Raw genomic sequence first — 17,399 nt, 5'->3', positions numbered from 1 at the left:
CGATATGCAATAAAACATGTACACCAGCTGTGTGTGGGTTGTGCGAGTTGAAAACCTTCACGCTCTGGAGGGCGATCTGACACTACATCGGCTAATTTGTTACGGGCGTCTTGCGTATAAGGTAGTATACTCGGCTGATGCCGAAAGAGTCGACAGCTGTATTGTGGCAATCAACAAGGGAGTGGGAGAGATGAGCATGAGCATGACTGTAATTTGTACCATATTTATCGGTAAGTCCGCTGTCTCAAACGGGTTAATTCTAGCTTTATTTGAGTCTTGCCTACAGTTTACTGCTGTGGTACTGCTTTCGGAGATGTCACCGCTGAAAAACTACTCATGGATCACCTGTTGTCACCTAGTAGATACAACAGTTTACTGAGGCCGAAGGCGGATCAAGTGAATGTGCACTTTCATATGATCATATCGCAATTAATTGGGTTGGTAAGTCTGAAAGACCTTTTTTTGAATGGATTTCGTTTAACGCAGAGTCGGACAAATAAAAGATTTCAGCTTTTCAAAATTAGATTAGAGGAATAAGAATTATTTTAATTAGAATTACTGAATTTGTAGACTTTCATTTCAATCCCAAATTCGAAAGAAGCACAACAAAAAACATGTTCAGTTCATATAAAAAAGCATGAGGATGGCAGAGGTGGTCAAAGTAGTCAAGAAAGCTACTCAAGTAGAAGTAGCGACGAAAAGATCTACTCAAGTACAAGTAGAAGTACTTCTTACATAAGCAACCTAAAACTACTTGAAGTAGAAGTAGAATTGGCTGGCTTCAAATCTACTCAAGTAAGTAAGTAGTTCTGAAAACAATCTTAATTCGTTCGCATGCACTGTCAAAAGCTGCAAATTGTGCTATGCCGAAGGTGCAGAGAGCTTGATTCGTATTGATGAATCCCAGGAGGTATCAATTTCCGATAATAACCCTTTGTTTACAAGACCCCGTTTTAGAGAATATCATGACATGGCGCCCTACTCCATATTGTAAGGCCTCGAGTTTAGGCGAGGAGCAATACGGAGAAGTTGTATCGGATACGGTTTCAGCACTTAGCGTGATTAATATACGCTAATAACAAATATTGTGGATCGTAAAATTTATATACAGTGTAGCTTTATTTTCGGAAAATAGAGGCATTTGCTTTTATGCTTCAACATGTATGGTCTGCAGACAAAAGAACTGAAAGTAATTAGAACTCAAAGTATGATACTCGGAATTGAAAGTGAAATACAAATACCACTTCTAAAACGCGGAAAATATCTTTCATATCTTTCAATGCATCAAAGGTGATCTGCTAAAACAGGTGTAACGTTAAAAAAAGCCGGATTTTCCAGATTAGCTGGACACGTCGTGGGCTGCTAGATTACAATATGATATGTAACTAGATAGCGAAATGGTAGTTTCAAACGTTATGGTGGGTCATATTTACTATGATGAAATATTTGATATGGAAGACAATGCGGTGTGAGCGGAACAAAGCAATCCGGTACCTAAGTTATATTCACTGATATTTTCGTGTAAACATATTTCTCACTCCATAAATACTGTGCGCGAAGTGTAACAAAATGTCTGGGCTTTACTTCACTTTTAAGAATATTAAATGCTGGTACTCCGCGAAAACAGCCCCGAAATTCCTCAGGCTATCTTTCGTATTGGGGGATTAAACTACTTCTACTTGTCAAGATGAAATTAGCGAAAAGAAACTAAGTAGATCACAAAATATTACGAAGTAGAAGTAGAGGTATAGAAAATCAGATCTACTGGAGTAAGGACCAGAAGTAGTGGAAAACTACTTGAGTACTTCTGAAAAGTAGAAGTACTTCGTTACTGACCACCTCTGGAGGATGGCAAATGTCCGTACAGGCTTCGTTCGTTTCGCACAATGCAGTTCTCGTGTAGCATTTTTAGGAAAACCGAAATTAGATTAGAATATAAATTGGAGCACAGAACAATTTCACAAATTAGATTAGAATTAGATTACGGCATGCCGCTCTAATTAATTATAATTAGACAACTAGAATTATTTAGTTGTTCAAATGATTTAATCGTCGTCCTGTCCATGCGGCGACATTTGTGGTGATTCGACGATTACCGGGCCGCGGCGCCTTCAGCTTCATTCAGGGCTCCGAATGAACTGATACTTCAGCAATAATTCATATAGTTCTGTTCCTATTTGTGGAGGCCAGTAGTAGGCTATTATAAGAGCCACGATAGGTTTAAAAAAGGTAAGTCGTAACCTATAGCAGTTGTTTTGCTAAACTAGTTGCTCATATATAGTTTATCATAGGATAGAATTGGGTTGCATTTAAAACAAAAATCAATTTAAAACAAACATGTTTAAAACAAGGCCGCCCTTGTTTGAAACATGTTTTTATTGTTTTTTTTAAGCCATGACGTCACGAATATTCAATTGTGACGCCATAGTGTATTGACATTGACAATTTAAAATATAGGGTAAATATAGCTCCTGTGACGAAATATCTGTACTATTGCTGTTGAACCGACTATTTATAGGGTTCCAGCCATCCCATCTCGATAACGTCTGCTATATAGGGTGGTAATTGTCCGTAGGCTCATACAACATGTTTTTTGGAAAGTATTTACACAGTAATGGCATAATTTTACAACTTAAAAAAAATCACGATTTTTTGAAAGGACTTTGTTTTAAAACACCGTTTGTTTTAAATGCAACCCTAGGATAGATGATTTTCGTGACATATCGAACCTAATACATATCAACATCTTGAGTAGTCAGTGGTCGTGGTAATTTTTCTTGATTGCTTTAATACAGTGGTTGCACACTGCTGAGACCTAGGTTGGTTTGGATCTGGGAGCCTTGGAAAATGTATTGCGACTGGATGCCGTGACAGTAAAAACGAATCTCTCCTCTGATACCTAAAAGTTTATCCTACCTCTATTATACCACGTCCAATCAAGATGATTTACACGCTATATGGGTTGTTTTACAGGATGAAAGAGAGCAATACATGACGACAAAAGTATTCATCCCTCACAAATGGCAAGATAGTCGTTTGATGTGGAGCCCCAAGGAATTTTCGAATTTAAAAAAGTTGCAACTTCCGTCAACTAAAATATGGCTACCAGATGTTGTGCTATATAACAAGTAGGCTATCAATTACTGTTTGATGATAAGATGAACAAATAGCTTCAGCGGAAATGTTCTCTTCCAGCATTGATGGTCAGTACGAAGTGTCCCTTTCTTCAAACGCGATAATAACCTATCTTGGCGAGGTGATGTGGACGCCGCAAGCTATTTATAAAAGCACATGCAACTTGAAAGTTGGCAGGTTTCCATTCGACAGACAGAACTGCAGTATGACTTTCCGTTCCTGGACTTATACAAGGTTTATACTTTTGTTATTGCAACATTTTACTTCCGTTTCGTACACCGTACCTTGACTATATGTATCAATGTACGACTTCGCAGAAGGGACCTAAATCTCGCCTTGTCTCAAAATGAAGCTGATATGACAAGCATGGTGCCAAGCGGCGAATGGCATGTTGAAAGTGCCCCAGCATATCGAAGCGATTGCTGTGGAGAAGACGATTTCCAGCAATTAAATTACAGGCGAGTTGCTCTTATTACAAGTAGGTTATTCACACCCAAAAGGGTGGAGCACTGCACGAAAACAGAACCTAGCTCAGAATTATATCGCGGTTTTAAAGCCTGATGGTGCCTACGTGTAGAATATAGCCGGACCTCGACCTGACATATGAATCTCGCGTATCGATACTTGCGTCATTCATTTTCATCGATAGCCGTTTTATCCCGCATTTCCTTCCGTTCAGTGCTCAATTTGCAATGTGCATACCTCTTATTTACATCGCCTAAGCCCAGGTGTGTGTCTGATTTCAAAGACTCCTCCAAGTCGTTATTTCGACACCTTCCTATTTGCTCATGATATCGCAGTCTCGTGATGATTTGATTAATTAACAATAAACTGAACTGAAATGTAGCGGATCCGAGAGATGGATTAATGCAATGTATAGTACGTCCATGGTAGACTGCGTGTTGAATTTTAACGGCACAAATTGATTGACTTAGTCATGGAGCTTAACAGCCTTGGGTTAGGGCTGAAAATTTAAAAAAAAATCAAATTTTTCTGCCAACCCCATGAAATTGTTGAGCTGTCTTCGAAGACGATGCAAAACAAATTTGACTCAATGTCAACCAGTAGAAGCGGAGTTATTTCAATTTTTCGTTGATAATCCACGAATCGATTCCCAAAGACCCAGAGTCTCTTTTGTGCTTATAGCCAGGTGACTGCTATCAATATTGCCTGGCCATACACAGTCTACATAACCGAATGCAATGAAAATATCGCCGGCTGCCGTCCCTTGACAACCATAGGGGTTTGACAGAACAGTTTACTGTAACCTGTATTCTTTTCTTTTAGTCTGATAATGCAGCGGAAACCTCTGTTCTACATAATGAATCTGATTATTCCGTGCGTACTGATCACAGTTCTCGCTATTTTGGTGTTCTACACCCCTTCTGACTGCGGAGAAAAAATGACCTTATGTATATCGGTACTGCTAGCGCTGACTGTGTTTCTTCTTTTGCTCTCGAAGATGATACCTCCGACATCCTTGGAGATTCCGCTGATTGGTGAGATATTTGGCCGGGAGTGTGTAATTTTATACGGTTTCCTTTGGCAGTTATATATATCTACCTTATATCAGTGGTTCTCAAACTTTTTTAGACGATTCAACAACTTTTTACAGGAAAATACCTTCTCTTCACCATGTGTCTCGTTACCCTTTCCGTTATAATGAGCGTCATCGTACTGAATTTGCACCACAGAACTCCCTATACCCACACAATGAGTCCCTGGATTAGACGATGCTTTCTTGAAATATTGCCTCGATATATCATGGAAAGGCCTCAACCAGAAATGAAACCAGGTGAATTGACTTACAACGATATCACTCCTCAACTTCCGTTATCGATAACGCAGTCCGTTTCTTAGAGACTCAGAATAAAATCAGTATGGTTGGAATATCTGGACGGAGACAACCACCGGCGTTCGGCACCGAGACTTCCGTTTTGAGCAGTTCAGACCTGCGTGACCTCGTGTCTTGGACCGGGTATATTGCCGGATCTACGCGCAAGGGAGATGAGTTTCGTCAGGTAATTGCCGTGTCACAGACTAACTAGCCAGCAGAGGCGGCCAGTAACGAATTTCATGTAATCTTCGGATTGTATTCAATCAATGAATAGATTATATATTTAATCTGCCCAACACACACACACACAATGTACAAGACACAAAATGCGATGTAATAAACGGATAGGGGGTGCCGAACGACAAAACCAGCAGGGGTGTGTTGAACTGGCATCCACCTCGACGAGGAGCCCATAATAATGACCTTCGACGGCGGGAATCGAACTAGGGCCTGATTGGACTGCGCCGTCGCTCACCACTAATACGGTATTCCCCCCTCTTTACTCTCTTGATTTTGAAAAGTTAAAAATAACTATGTGACAAGCCTGCTCCACTTTCCTGAATTAGGTCAAACCTTGGCGTTATGCGGCCCGCGAAAAGTTCCTTTGGATTTAGACTCAATAATCAATAATCGTTGGGTTACATTTATCATCTGAAAAAGCAGGGTTGTAATGACTCGAGTCATGTTTTTCAGATGACTCGACTTGACTCGAGTCATTTTCTCAAAATACGGAAATGACTCGACTCGAGTCAATTTGTGTATTGACTCGACTTGGACTCGAGTCATTGCGCATGACTCGAACCAAGTCATATGACTCGAGACTCAGAAGGCCAAGACCGACGTTTCATTGTAATTTCGAGGAATAGCGAAGTATTCACACTATTGGGATTTCGTCTATTGGTACTGGTACTTGAAAATGCGTCCAGAAACTGCTAGAAATGACTAAAATTAGAATATTATAAATGCGAACCATTCGATATCACCAAACAGAGTTATATAAAGTGGATTTAACAAGCCTTCAACTGGAAACTGGGCAGTCAACACAATGACTTGGACTCGACTCGAGTCATAATACCATGACTCGGACTCGACCCTCTGCTCGGTGACTTGGACTCGGACTTGACTCGGTGGTGAATTGAAAATGACTCGACTTGACTCCAGTCAAAACTATAAAACTGAGATTGACTTAATTGTGACTCGGAGCCTTGTGACTTGGTTACAGCCCTGTGAAAAAGTCACACAAAGTGTACAATGCGATGTAATGAACAGATAGGAGGATATCGAACGACGCGCAGTTGCGATCTTTTGAGACTGACACCCACCTCGGCCTAGAGTGCCCGATGTCACAGTTCTTTTCGATGTATAACTTTTTCTGAAGCCGCCCAGTTCTTTCCATTCTTTGTAAGTGCTTATTTCTTTCGTCGGATCTTTTAGTCGCCGTAATAACAGCGACGGCGGGGGAAGAGAGCCCAGCTAAACCTCCGACCGGAATCGAACCAGTTTCGCCCGATTCGTGGGCGCTTATCGTCACCACTACGCTATCTCCCCCGCTAAAATCTAATTAACAATGTTAATGCTGGACATGAACTACTGTATAAACTGATCCAGAGATGCATTTAATTTGCGGTCTAGTTTAGTTATGTACGGTGATCAAGTATAGCCTACGTACGTCGTGTGAGTAATCCAGGTTCAAAATAAAGCCAATATAGCAAATTATACTGTAACAATTGTGATACACGGGTGTGACTGCACACCCACGACACCAAAACCTATATCAGACTTATACCGCGATATAAATCGAGTACAACATTTAAATCCGAATTATGCGTGCACGTAGGATTTATGACCGCGATAGAATTTTGAGCTGGGTTATGTTTTCATTTTCCACCCTTTTCGGCCCATTGGGTGTGAAGACACAATCTTTTGGCCTAGAGTGCAGTGCTAATGCGTATGTGCAGTGACAATGCGTAAATTTTGACAGCACTCCGAGGACTGGAAATTTGTGGCGATGATGGTCGATCGAATTCTATTCTTTGTGTTCACTGTGTCATTCGTAATCGGAACAATTGCCATTTTTCAATGAATTGTTTCAGTTTGGGTTACTGCTTACTATTTCTTTCACTTTCCGCTCAATAAATCTGTTGAAATATGTCAATCGTGCTACAGTAGGGTTACCATATTTTTGTGAAGCAAATTCCGGACACTCTGTAGCGCCCACTAGCGGATTTTAAAATGAGGTGTAACACATTCACCGTCAATATGACGTCACACTAGCAAAGCATTGCCCATCGACTGTATATACACTATACAGGAATGAAGTGGAACATAGGTCATGAATTGGGCCACCAGTAATGTGAGTTCTGGTGATTGCTACTTACTAAGGTTTGCAATAGATTCCTCCACGGGCCGGATGAAATCATCTGGCGGGCCGTGTCTGACCTGTCAGGATTGTGTTTGACAGCCCTGCTATACAGTTAGGTCGGCGTGGTTATCTGTTTATCAGGTCCGAAACAACATTTTTTCTCCCCCCCCCTCCCCCCCTTCCGCCAAAAAAGCACGATCATGGGCCCACCATATGGTAGTCGATGTAACTTGTTGGGCACTTACTATATGCATTTGGCTGTTTAATTTTATGTATGAATTCTGTCAATAATATTGATTATTCGATAGGCTACTATAAAATGCACCAGCAGGTTGCACATCCGGTGATTTCCAACCTTTTATGGGCGCGACCTCATTTCCCACTTGAAAATGTTCCGTGGCAAAGCTCAAAACTTGATTAGTTGATTACTAAACCAATTCAGCTTGCCCACACTTACTCACGGCCTAGGAAGCTGATTGCGTCCAACATCATCACGATCCCCAGATAGAGGCGGACGACCCCAAGATTTGGAACCACTGTCTGTGATTAAAGCATTCAATCGGCCTTAACCAACTCTACGAATATACCGTTAGCTTAAAATTGCGATTACAAACTGACTTATTTCAGTAAATGATGGTTATTTATACTCATTTTGATTGCATTTATTGGCGAGGGTTGTGCCTGGTGCCCATACTAATATCATTATACGTTGCATTAACTCGCGCGCGGCGCGAAGAACAATTTTGAATAGCATAAATCTGCTTGAAAATAATATTGTTTATGTTGATTTACGAAAAACTTTTAAGTCTGCTTCCAGCCTTCAAAATTCCGGACATTTAGGTATATTTCAGAAATTCCTCCCGGACGCAGATTTTTCAGTGAAATTCCGGACATGTCCGGGAAATTCCGGACGTATGGCAACCCTATGCTACAGTCGTGGTTCTCAACCTTTTCTGGCTGTGTATCACCTCGCAGACTTGGACAACTAGAAAATTTTCAGCATTTCTATATTAGATTAAAATCCTAGCAATAGTCTTTTTTTCAAATTAGACTAGAATCATAAAAATAGCTGCAGTTGTTCATAAATTAGACTAGAATTAGAATTATAGCTATACAGTTTTCTACAAATTAGACTAGTATCAGAGACCAACAGTTTCTCACAAGTTAGACCAGAATTAAAATTACAGCTACACAGTTATTTCCAAATTAGATTAGAATAATTGCAGTATTTTTAAAATTAGATTACAATTAGATTTATTGGATTCGCAAAAACTTGAAAATTCAATCACGTTCAGTTGAGATCACAATCGGAAGTCGAGTCATTTCAACCCAGGTTAACGGTTAGCGAGAACAGTAAGTTTATATATAAGTTAAGCATTTACTGCGTACCACCTGAAATGACTACGCGACCAGAAAAACCCCTGCGTTACAATATAAATGAATCAGACCCGTAGATTTTATTATTCCAGTTCTATAGAACTAGAACATTATAAAATAAAATTCTAAACTCAACATAAATAAAATCATGAAATCAGAAAGCTCACATCAATGCATCAGGGACATCTGCGAAGCAATTACAAATTCCAATAGCACTGTTTAATTGCGAATGGCAGTGATCGAAATCGCTACCAAAGACATGAAACTGTCAAGATTAAAATACAGTGCCAATTGAAGTTCACTGCCTAGAATTACAACTTGATTGTGTTGCGGAAAATGAATAGAGTAACAGCAGTATGACAATACGGAATACACCAGACCAAATTACTGTTCAGCAGCAAAAACCTGCTCGTTTGACAATGTTGAGATGCTACATGAAACATGGTTCAGTACATATCCACTTTTTGATCACTCAGCAAGAGTGTGTGAAAAAGAAGTGTCACGGGGATATACATATCAAATTTACTGACATTGAATATTACAACAACTAAATTATGATCATCCCGCTTCACCGATAAATGGGCCAGGCTAAAATCGAATACTTTAGTGATTCGATCAATTATATTACGTGTCGGGTATTAATCATGACAGTATAAATATCATGGTATTTTTTCAACCACATCTGTTTCATCGAACTTTGTGACAATGCTGTTGGCTGATCATGACTTCACGGGTATATCATTTCCATTACATGCTTAGCTTTTCACTCCAGATTTCGTACGCTGCATTACGACCAATCGAGGTTTCAAAGATTCCACAGTGGGAAAAAATATTGAAACTATGATTCTCGTTCATAAATTGACGTTTAGTGACGAGGAGCACATAATTTCAGTACTCAAAAATATCATCTCTCACTACTCAAAACGTTACAACTTATAATTAATAAACGAAGCAGAATTGAGTACTCGAATCAATCTGTCCATCACCAACAGTAAGTGAGGAATTTCCTCAAGTGAACCCACTTGACGAAACACAGTGAAAGTTGACTAACGTTTTCCAAATTTCTCACCTATTAGAGCATCATCTTCCTACCACCATCTACTTCAATTTGAAGTAATATACTCGAAAATGATGTAAAATTTGGGTCTGCACTTTCGCAATTTACAACACTGATAGAGCAACATGTAGCCTATTTAACAATTAGACAACATCTATTCGCCCCCGCATTCACACAACCATTCACAATGATAACCGTTTGAAGAACGTCTTGGAGGTACAGAACTTCAATATACAATTGAATTATATATTCATATTGAAATAAACCTGAATATTTTCGGGTGACACTCGTCAGAAGTAATCGTCAGCAACTAGCAGAGAATTGGAAAGGACATTTCATATCAACGATCACATCATCAAATATGATGTCACCGGCATCAAATTTCGAATAATTGATGCTCATTGCTCAATGACACACCAGTTTTCCGGTGTATTTCAACAGCAATTATTCAATGATAGTTATGATATCGCCTCTCCTGATTGGGCAGGGAGCCGAGAGGTTTGAAAACTTGATATTACCACACCTTTCGGAACTTTTACCAAGACCATCAGTGCTGGAACTATCAGCACACACACACACCAATGTAGACATCACAAAACTAGGAATTTATCCCTAGTCCATAGCGGTAACTGTCAAAAAATTGTGGGGTTTTGGAATCAGTCACTGTCCGAGCCAGATTCACTCAACGCGAGATCATCGTCAAGCTGACTGCCGAAGCCGAAAATAGACTTAGACTGAGTATTTGAAGGCGATGGAGCAGCGTCTTCATCACTGCTTGAGCAAGAATCCGCATCTGAACTACTGTTATCTTCGCCGGTTGAGTTGCCTTCATCAGCGGACATCTGTTCGCTTGGAGGAGCAAAGCTTGGTTGAGCAGCCTGCATAAAGCTGTTTGAACTTCCCGATGTGGCATAGTCTTTAGATTTCCCTTCATCATTTCTCTTTGGTTGTTGTTTTAATGATTTTGATTGCTTTTTAGAGTTATGCGTAGGCATTCTGGGAGCTGTAGTAGTATGCAAAATCGGATTTGACGAAAAATTCGTGTTCCCGGAATCTCGGTATCTTTTAACCTGAATCTGTGACGTGGTACGTTCCAATGTAAACTCTCCAGTGCTGTTGTCATATATTAACACACATTCCTTCTGAACTGAACGTTTGCTTCCTTTGTAGACAGTGCAGGCACTTTTAGAACCTTGAACGTTCGGGAGAGATATAGTCACTTCGTTACCATTGCCAATGTCGAGCAGTCCTTCCCTTTGGCTATCGACCGACGCTGGTTTAAAATCGTATCTAGCAGTGTGGAACGCAGTTGACCCAGATGGTCTGAAGCTGTTTCCTAATATTAATTTGTGACTCTTATTATCCGTAAAAGCAGGTGCCGTCATTGCTAGTCCAGTGTCGTGTTGGTCGCAATAATTCAAGAAACTTTTTCAATGAAATTTCAGGTAAAGATGCTACCATTAACAAGTAGCCTAGTATCTGTTAAGTACAGACAATAAGATACATAAAATCTTTGCATCACGTGGAGTCAGACTTGTACAAACCACTGGATATTCAAATTGCGCAAAACTACAGACCTTCAGAAATCTGCATCTACATAACTAAAACACAACTAATGAATGATAACATGAATTACTGAATTGCGAATGAATTAAGAAATATTGGAGATAAAATCGGCGTTTCAAACAGACAGGGGTTCTGGTTTGAAATGGGAAGGGTTTCGATCCCTGAAACCCGCCCCCTGGCGCTACTGGAATCTTGGTACGTTTTGTCTAAATTAACAGGTGAGCAGCGATGAGTCTTCTAGTTGAAGTAATTAAAAAAAAACTAAAAAATAAATAAGGAATTGGTTGAGCACAAGACACCGATTCCATACAGGCCCCCTGGCTACGCCACTGTTACTACTACTAGTGATGACTGTGAGCTAGCAATGGCTGCATATAAACATCACACAACAGAACACCAGCATCACGACTCGCACAAAATGACACATATTTTCTAGTTGTTAATAAAACTAATTCATTTTTTCAATGTGGCACTAGAAATACTCGCTTTTCAAAATCCACAACTATATAACTAATCAAAAAAGCAGTGGTTAGTCGACTACGAGTCTCACAATTGCTCAACATACAATTCATGAAAAGGTGGGTCGGATATAGGTATGATGGAAGTTTTACAAAGCAACCTGATACTGTGGTCATGGTGCGAACAAAATGCGCTCATATGAGCACTCCTGCCATGTAGGCTACTACTCAAGCGTACAGTTAGATGGTTTCAAGTCGCCAATTATATCAATCCCCGATCTGTGACATCAAAGCAGCATCAGCAGAGAAAAGTATATATTCATAATTTCCTGATAACTGGAAACCTGTCTAGAGGTAAAGGGCTTGGCAATTTATATTTGGCCGGAGGATACTATCGGTCCTATCATATTCTGTCCGGTAACTGGTTGAAATCATGATGTTGAAACTTGAAACAGATACGAACCAGCATTTGCATTTCTCGCCATATAACGTGAAAGCCATTTACTATAGCTGAATAAATTCAAATATATTTTAGACCTGAGAACAGGCGACTAGAATAACGGGTCTTCTAAAGCGTGCTACCTCGATTCGCAGCGCAGAACTAGTTAGAAAAAGCTGTCGCATAAATGCACTGAGCTGTACCAAAGCTGTAGGAAAGCTGGCTTTGCACAGTGTTGCCAACTCCGGATGGAAGAAAATCGCTAAAACTGGTGTCAAAAATCGCTAGATAGCGCTAAATATTGAGAAAAAAGCGCTAAAAAATAGCGCTAAATCTGCAAAAGGAGCTAAAGGTGTTAAATTGAACCAGTATATCGATATATTCTTCTCAGCTATATTTTACTCGTCTGGGGCCAAAGTCACTTATCATATTTATAGTTCATAATACGTAATAGTCATATCTAAGCGGGACAAAACGGCAGTGCATTTCGATAAAGCAGATCGCTTTGCGCAACGATCGCTATACCGTGAACACTGACCAGGTTTGCAGGCATAACCGCTCACTATATCAGCGTGCCTTACTCGATGCGTCCGTGAATACGTGATGCGATGTACCGTGGTTATGCGCTTGACTTCTTCTCTAAACTGTGTTGGAGTTGGCCTACTTGAACACGACATGCGACTTCACACGTGGACACGACACACGACTTGACCCGTCACAACACGACGTTGAAACGGGTTTGTTTTCCACTATAAGTAGAGACCTTAAGAAAATAATCCGAGGACCAACCCGGTGTATGAAATGTAATTAATCTGGCCTTAAACGAATGACCAGACATTGGAGCGACCTCAAAACAGTCCCCAAAGTCTGGAAATCGGCATTGATAAGAACAATCGCTGGACGAAATTGCTCATTGTTATGTTCATCGTGTTGCGGCGGTGCCATTGTTGGAGCAATAATGCCGGATTTCAGACTTTGAGGGCTGTTTCGGGGTGCATGGTTCCATTGTCCGGACGAGATTTTATTTTGTATTTTCGAAATCACTGCGACACTATCTTTCGTTTATGGCCATTGGCCAATTATATTAAACTTCAGCGTTCAGGTCGCCAGTTTTAGCACTGCCAACTATGCTACTTTTAGATTACTCAGCAAGAAGAGACACTGTTTGCCCATGCGTAACCGCCAGGAGTTGCGTATCTACTACTATCGATCGGCAGGTATTAATCTATAATTATTAATTATATATCATCGGAGTCCGCACTCTGGTGACCGGTATAGCCAATGCAGTCGTCAGTCAGAACTGATCTTTAGTGGTTATTTTCGGTAAAAAAGCGCTAAATAATCGCTAAATACTTCTTCAAAAATCGGTAGATTTATCGCTAGGCGCTAGATCCATATTTTTTGGCGCTAAACCGGATGAAAAATCGCTAGATCTAGCGCGAAAATCGCTAAATTGGCAACACTGGCTTTGCATTAATTTGTTGTCGTATCGCAACTTTTAACACTTGATGGTGTACTCGTAATGGTCGTTGCAGTTTTAAGGTAACGCTTCACTAGTTGCAAGGTAAAGCAGGACTCTCATTATTTAGTAACCTACCAGAGATGAGCAATTGAGCATGGATTAGGATTAGGTTTTGAAAAAACAGGATTTGTGAAATTTTGTCGGATTTGGATTGGATTGGGATTATACATTTTTTTCAGAGCGGATTAGGATTTGGATTGGATTTATCTATTTTGTGGGAGATTGAAATGTCGTGTGGCGAATGGCGACAAACTTTATTCAAATCAGTTATTAATGTACTTATAGTTACTAGGTAATACTGAATCAAGTGAATCGTTGGTTGTAAAAGAAAATTTTCGAATCCCTTCATTGCATAAATTAGTTTTTTTTCTGAATTTCCAGTTGGAATCGGATTAGGATTGGACATGGACTACTGCTGTCATCTGGGCCGAATACTTGTATGAAATTTCCAAAGCGGAAAAAAGATATGACCTACCATTACCATTTTTAACGAATTACCTCCGGGAGGATGAATTAATACCTTTTCTGGATTCAATAGAGGTATAAATTACACAACAATATGAAATAGCTCATTTCCAGCTGCATAAGTACCAGTAAACGTCCACCAAAATTTCTGTGATTTGATCGCATTCGCAACAATACACCATTGCTTCGATCAATTTGACCCGGTCAATATATCTTATTGGTAGGGTAGCTTATACTTTGTTCCGGAAGATAAGTTATACCTTTTCTGAATCTAATAGTCATCTATTTTAAACCCAGACTAGAGACAACTCATTTCGAGGTACACAAGTTACTCTAAAATCCACCTAAATATGTCGTATTATCGCTACAAAGGCCAATTAACATTCGTTTCACGCAACTCGACCATGCCAATATATGTTATCGGTAGGGTAACTTAAATTTTGTTCCGGGAGATGAATTATACCTTTTCTGAATCTAATAGTCATCTATGTTACACCCAGACTAGAGACAACTCATTTCGAGGTACACAAGTTACTCTAAAATCCACCTAAATATGTCGGATCTGATCGCTACAAAGGGCAATTCACAATCGTTCCACGCACTTTGACTATGCCAATATATCTTATCGGGAGGGTAACTTATACTTTGTTCCGGAAGATAAGTTATACCCTTTCTGAATCTAATAGTCATCTATTTTACACCCAGACTAGATACAACTCATTTCGAGGTACACAAGCTACTCTAAAATCCACCTGAATATGTCGTATTATCGCTACAAAGGCCAATTAACATTCGTTTCACGCAACTCGACCATGCCAATATATGTTATCGGTAGGGTAACTTAAATTTTGTTCCGGGAGATGAATTATACCTTTTCTGAATCTAATAGTCATCTATGTTACACCCAGACTAGAGACAACTCATTTCGAGGTACACAACTTACTCTAAAATCCACCTAAATATGTCGTATTATCGTTACAGAGGCCTATTCACATTCGTTTTACGCAATTTGTCCATGCCAATATATGTTATCGGTAGGGTCCCTCATACTTTCTTCCGGAAGATAAGTTATACCTTTTCTGAATCTAATAGTCATCTACTTTACACCCAAACTTAAGATAACAGAATTTGAGGTACACAAGTAACCCTAAAATTCCCCTTAGTATGTCGGATCTGATCGCTACAGAGGGCAATTCACAATCGTTCCACGCACTTTGACTATGCCAATATATCTTATCGGGAGGGTAACTTATACTTTGTTCCGGAAGATAAGTTATACCCTTTCTGAATCTAATAGTCATCTATTTTACACCCAGACTAGATACAACTCATTTCGAGGTACACAAGTTACTCTAAAATCCACCTAAATATCTCGTATATCGCTACAAAGGCCAATTAACATTCGTTTTACGCAACTCGACGATGCCAATATATGTTATCGGTAGGGTAACTTAAATTTTGTTCCGGGAGATGAATTATACCTTTTCTGAATCTAATAGTCATCTATGTTACACCCAGACTAGAGACAACTCATTTCGAGGTACACAACTTACTCTAAAATCCACCTAAATATGTCGTATTATCGCTACAAAGGCCAATTAACATTCGTTTCACGCAACTCGACCATGCCAATATATGTTATCGGTAGGGTAACTTAATATCTGTTCCGGAAGATGATTTATACATTTTTTGAATGTAATAGTCATCTACGTCACACCCAAATCAGAGACAACTTGTTTCAAGGTACACAAGTAACCTTAGAATCCACCTAAATATGTCGGATCTGATTGCTACAGAAGGCAATTCACAATCCTTTCATTTGATTTGATCATGTCAATATATCTTGTCGGTAGGGTAACTTATACTTTGTTCCGAGAGATGAGTAATACATTTTCCGAATCTAATAGTCATATATTTTACACCCAAACTGGATACAACTTATTTCAAGGTACACAAGCGTCCGCAAAATTCACCTAACTGTATGTGATGTGATCGCATTTTGCGACAATGCACAATTGCTCCACACGATTTTACCATGTCAATATATCTTGTCGGTAGGGTAACTTATACTTTCTTCCGGAAGTTGAGATATACCTTTACCGAATCTATTAGTCATCTACTTCACACCCAAATCAGAGACAACTTATTTCAAGGTACACAAGTAACCCTAAAAGCCACCTAAATATGTCGGATCTGATTGCTACAGAAGGCTATTCACAATCGTTTCATGTGATTTGACCATGTCCATATATCTTATCGGTAGGGTAACTTAAACTTTGTTCGGAAATTGAGATATACTTTTTCTGAATCTAACAGTCCTGTAATTCACACCCAAATCAGACACAACTTATTTCAAGGTACACAAGTAACCCTAAAACCTACCTAAATATGTCGGATCTGGTCGCATTTTGCAACAACGCACAATCGCTGCACACGATTTTACCATGTCAATATATCTTATCGGTAGGGTAACTTGTACTTTATTCCGGAAAATGGGTTATACCTTTTCTGAATCTAATAGTCATCTAAGCTACACCCAAACTGAAGATAACTGAATTTGAGGTACACAAGTAACCCGAAAATCCACCTAAATATGTCGGATCTGATTGCTACAGAAGGCTATTCACAATCGTTTCACGTGATTTCACCATGTCAATATGTGTTATTGGTAGGGAAACTAATACTTTATTCCGGAAAATGAGTTATACCTTTTCTGAATCTAATAGTCATCTATTTTACACCCAAACTGGAGACAACTTATTTCAAGGTACACAACGACCCGCAGAATTCACATTAATGTGTGTGATATAATCGTATTCTGCGGCAATGCACAATCGCTTCACACGATTTTACCATGTCATTGTCCATATATCCTATTGGTAGGGTAACAAAACGAAGCTGTTCTTTGCTGTTACTCGTATCAGCGTCACGCAGTTTCCGTGTTAGGAGCGATAAAAACTGTAAATCATGGGTGTAAAAATAGATATAAATCAGGCGAACGGCACGTTCCCGTACCAAATTTTGCTTTCACACTTGTTCCAAAAAGTGAAAATAAATCAAACACGCCAATTCTTATCGAGATACATTCCAGGGTGTAGCGGGTTCTTTTTCCATGTACCACTATATAGGCAATCTAAAAGTGGTGATATATACAATACATGCATACGGGACCCACGGCACC

The 17,399-nt window shown here is 39.6% G+C and overlaps 2 protein-coding genes across 2 annotated transcripts; one reads left to right on the top strand and one right to left on the bottom strand.

Annotated features, from left to right (window-relative positions):
• Position 1: 1 nt before the first annotated feature.
• On the top strand, positions 2-7,135 carry LOC145446667 (neuronal acetylcholine receptor subunit beta-2-like). The gene is made up of 9 exons (XM_080325018.1): positions 2-230; positions 287-441; positions 2,974-3,128; positions 3,196-3,369; positions 3,453-3,593; positions 4,423-4,634; positions 4,751-4,930; positions 4,996-5,156; positions 6,954-7,135. Exons 1-9 carry the CDS (start codon positions 17-19, stop codon positions 7,053-7,055), a joined length of 1,494 nt encoding a protein of 497 aa, XP_080181144.1. The 5' UTR covers positions 2-16; the 3' UTR covers positions 7,056-7,135.
• A 1,641-nt stretch (positions 7,136-8,776) lies between these two features.
• On the bottom strand, positions 8,777-12,391 carry LOC145446858 (uncharacterized). Its single transcript, XM_080325231.1, has one exon. The coding sequence runs from the start codon at positions 11,151-11,153 to the stop codon at positions 10,425-10,427; it is 729 nt and encodes a 242-aa protein (XP_080181357.1). The 5' UTR covers positions 11,154-12,391; the 3' UTR covers positions 8,777-10,424.
• Positions 12,392-17,399: the final 5,008 nt, after the last annotated feature.

The sequence above is a fragment of the Botryllus schlosseri genome, chromosome 9, assembly GCF_051294905.1.
Source record: "Botryllus schlosseri isolate E-star chromosome 9, Bs_hap1, whole genome shotgun sequence".
Classification (NCBI taxonomy): domain Eukaryota; kingdom Metazoa; phylum Chordata; class Ascidiacea; order Stolidobranchia; family Styelidae; genus Botryllus; species Botryllus schlosseri.
Note: the sequence above shows the minus strand (reverse complement) of the source record. Positions and strands in the feature narration are given on the sequence as shown.

What these genes read in the sequence shown, in the direction of transcription:
- LOC145446667 (XM_080325018.1), top strand. Translation starts at nt 17, where the DNA reads ATGTACACCAGCTGTGTGTGGGTTGTGCGAGTTGAAAACCTTCACGCT. An exon ending in CTTGGAGATTCCGCTGATTG is followed by an intron (nt 4,635 to 4,750) that starts GTGAGATATTTG and finishes AACTTTTTACAG; the next exon opens with GAAAATACCTTCTCTTCACC. An exon ending in AGGGAGATGAGTTTCGTCAG is followed by an intron (nt 5,157 to 6,953) that starts GTAATTGCCGTG and finishes AAATTTTGACAG; the next exon opens with CACTCCGAGGACTGGAAATT.
- LOC145446858 (XM_080325231.1), bottom strand. Translation starts at nt 11,153, where the DNA reads ATGACGGCACCTGCTTTTACGGATAATAAGAGTCACAAATTAATATTA.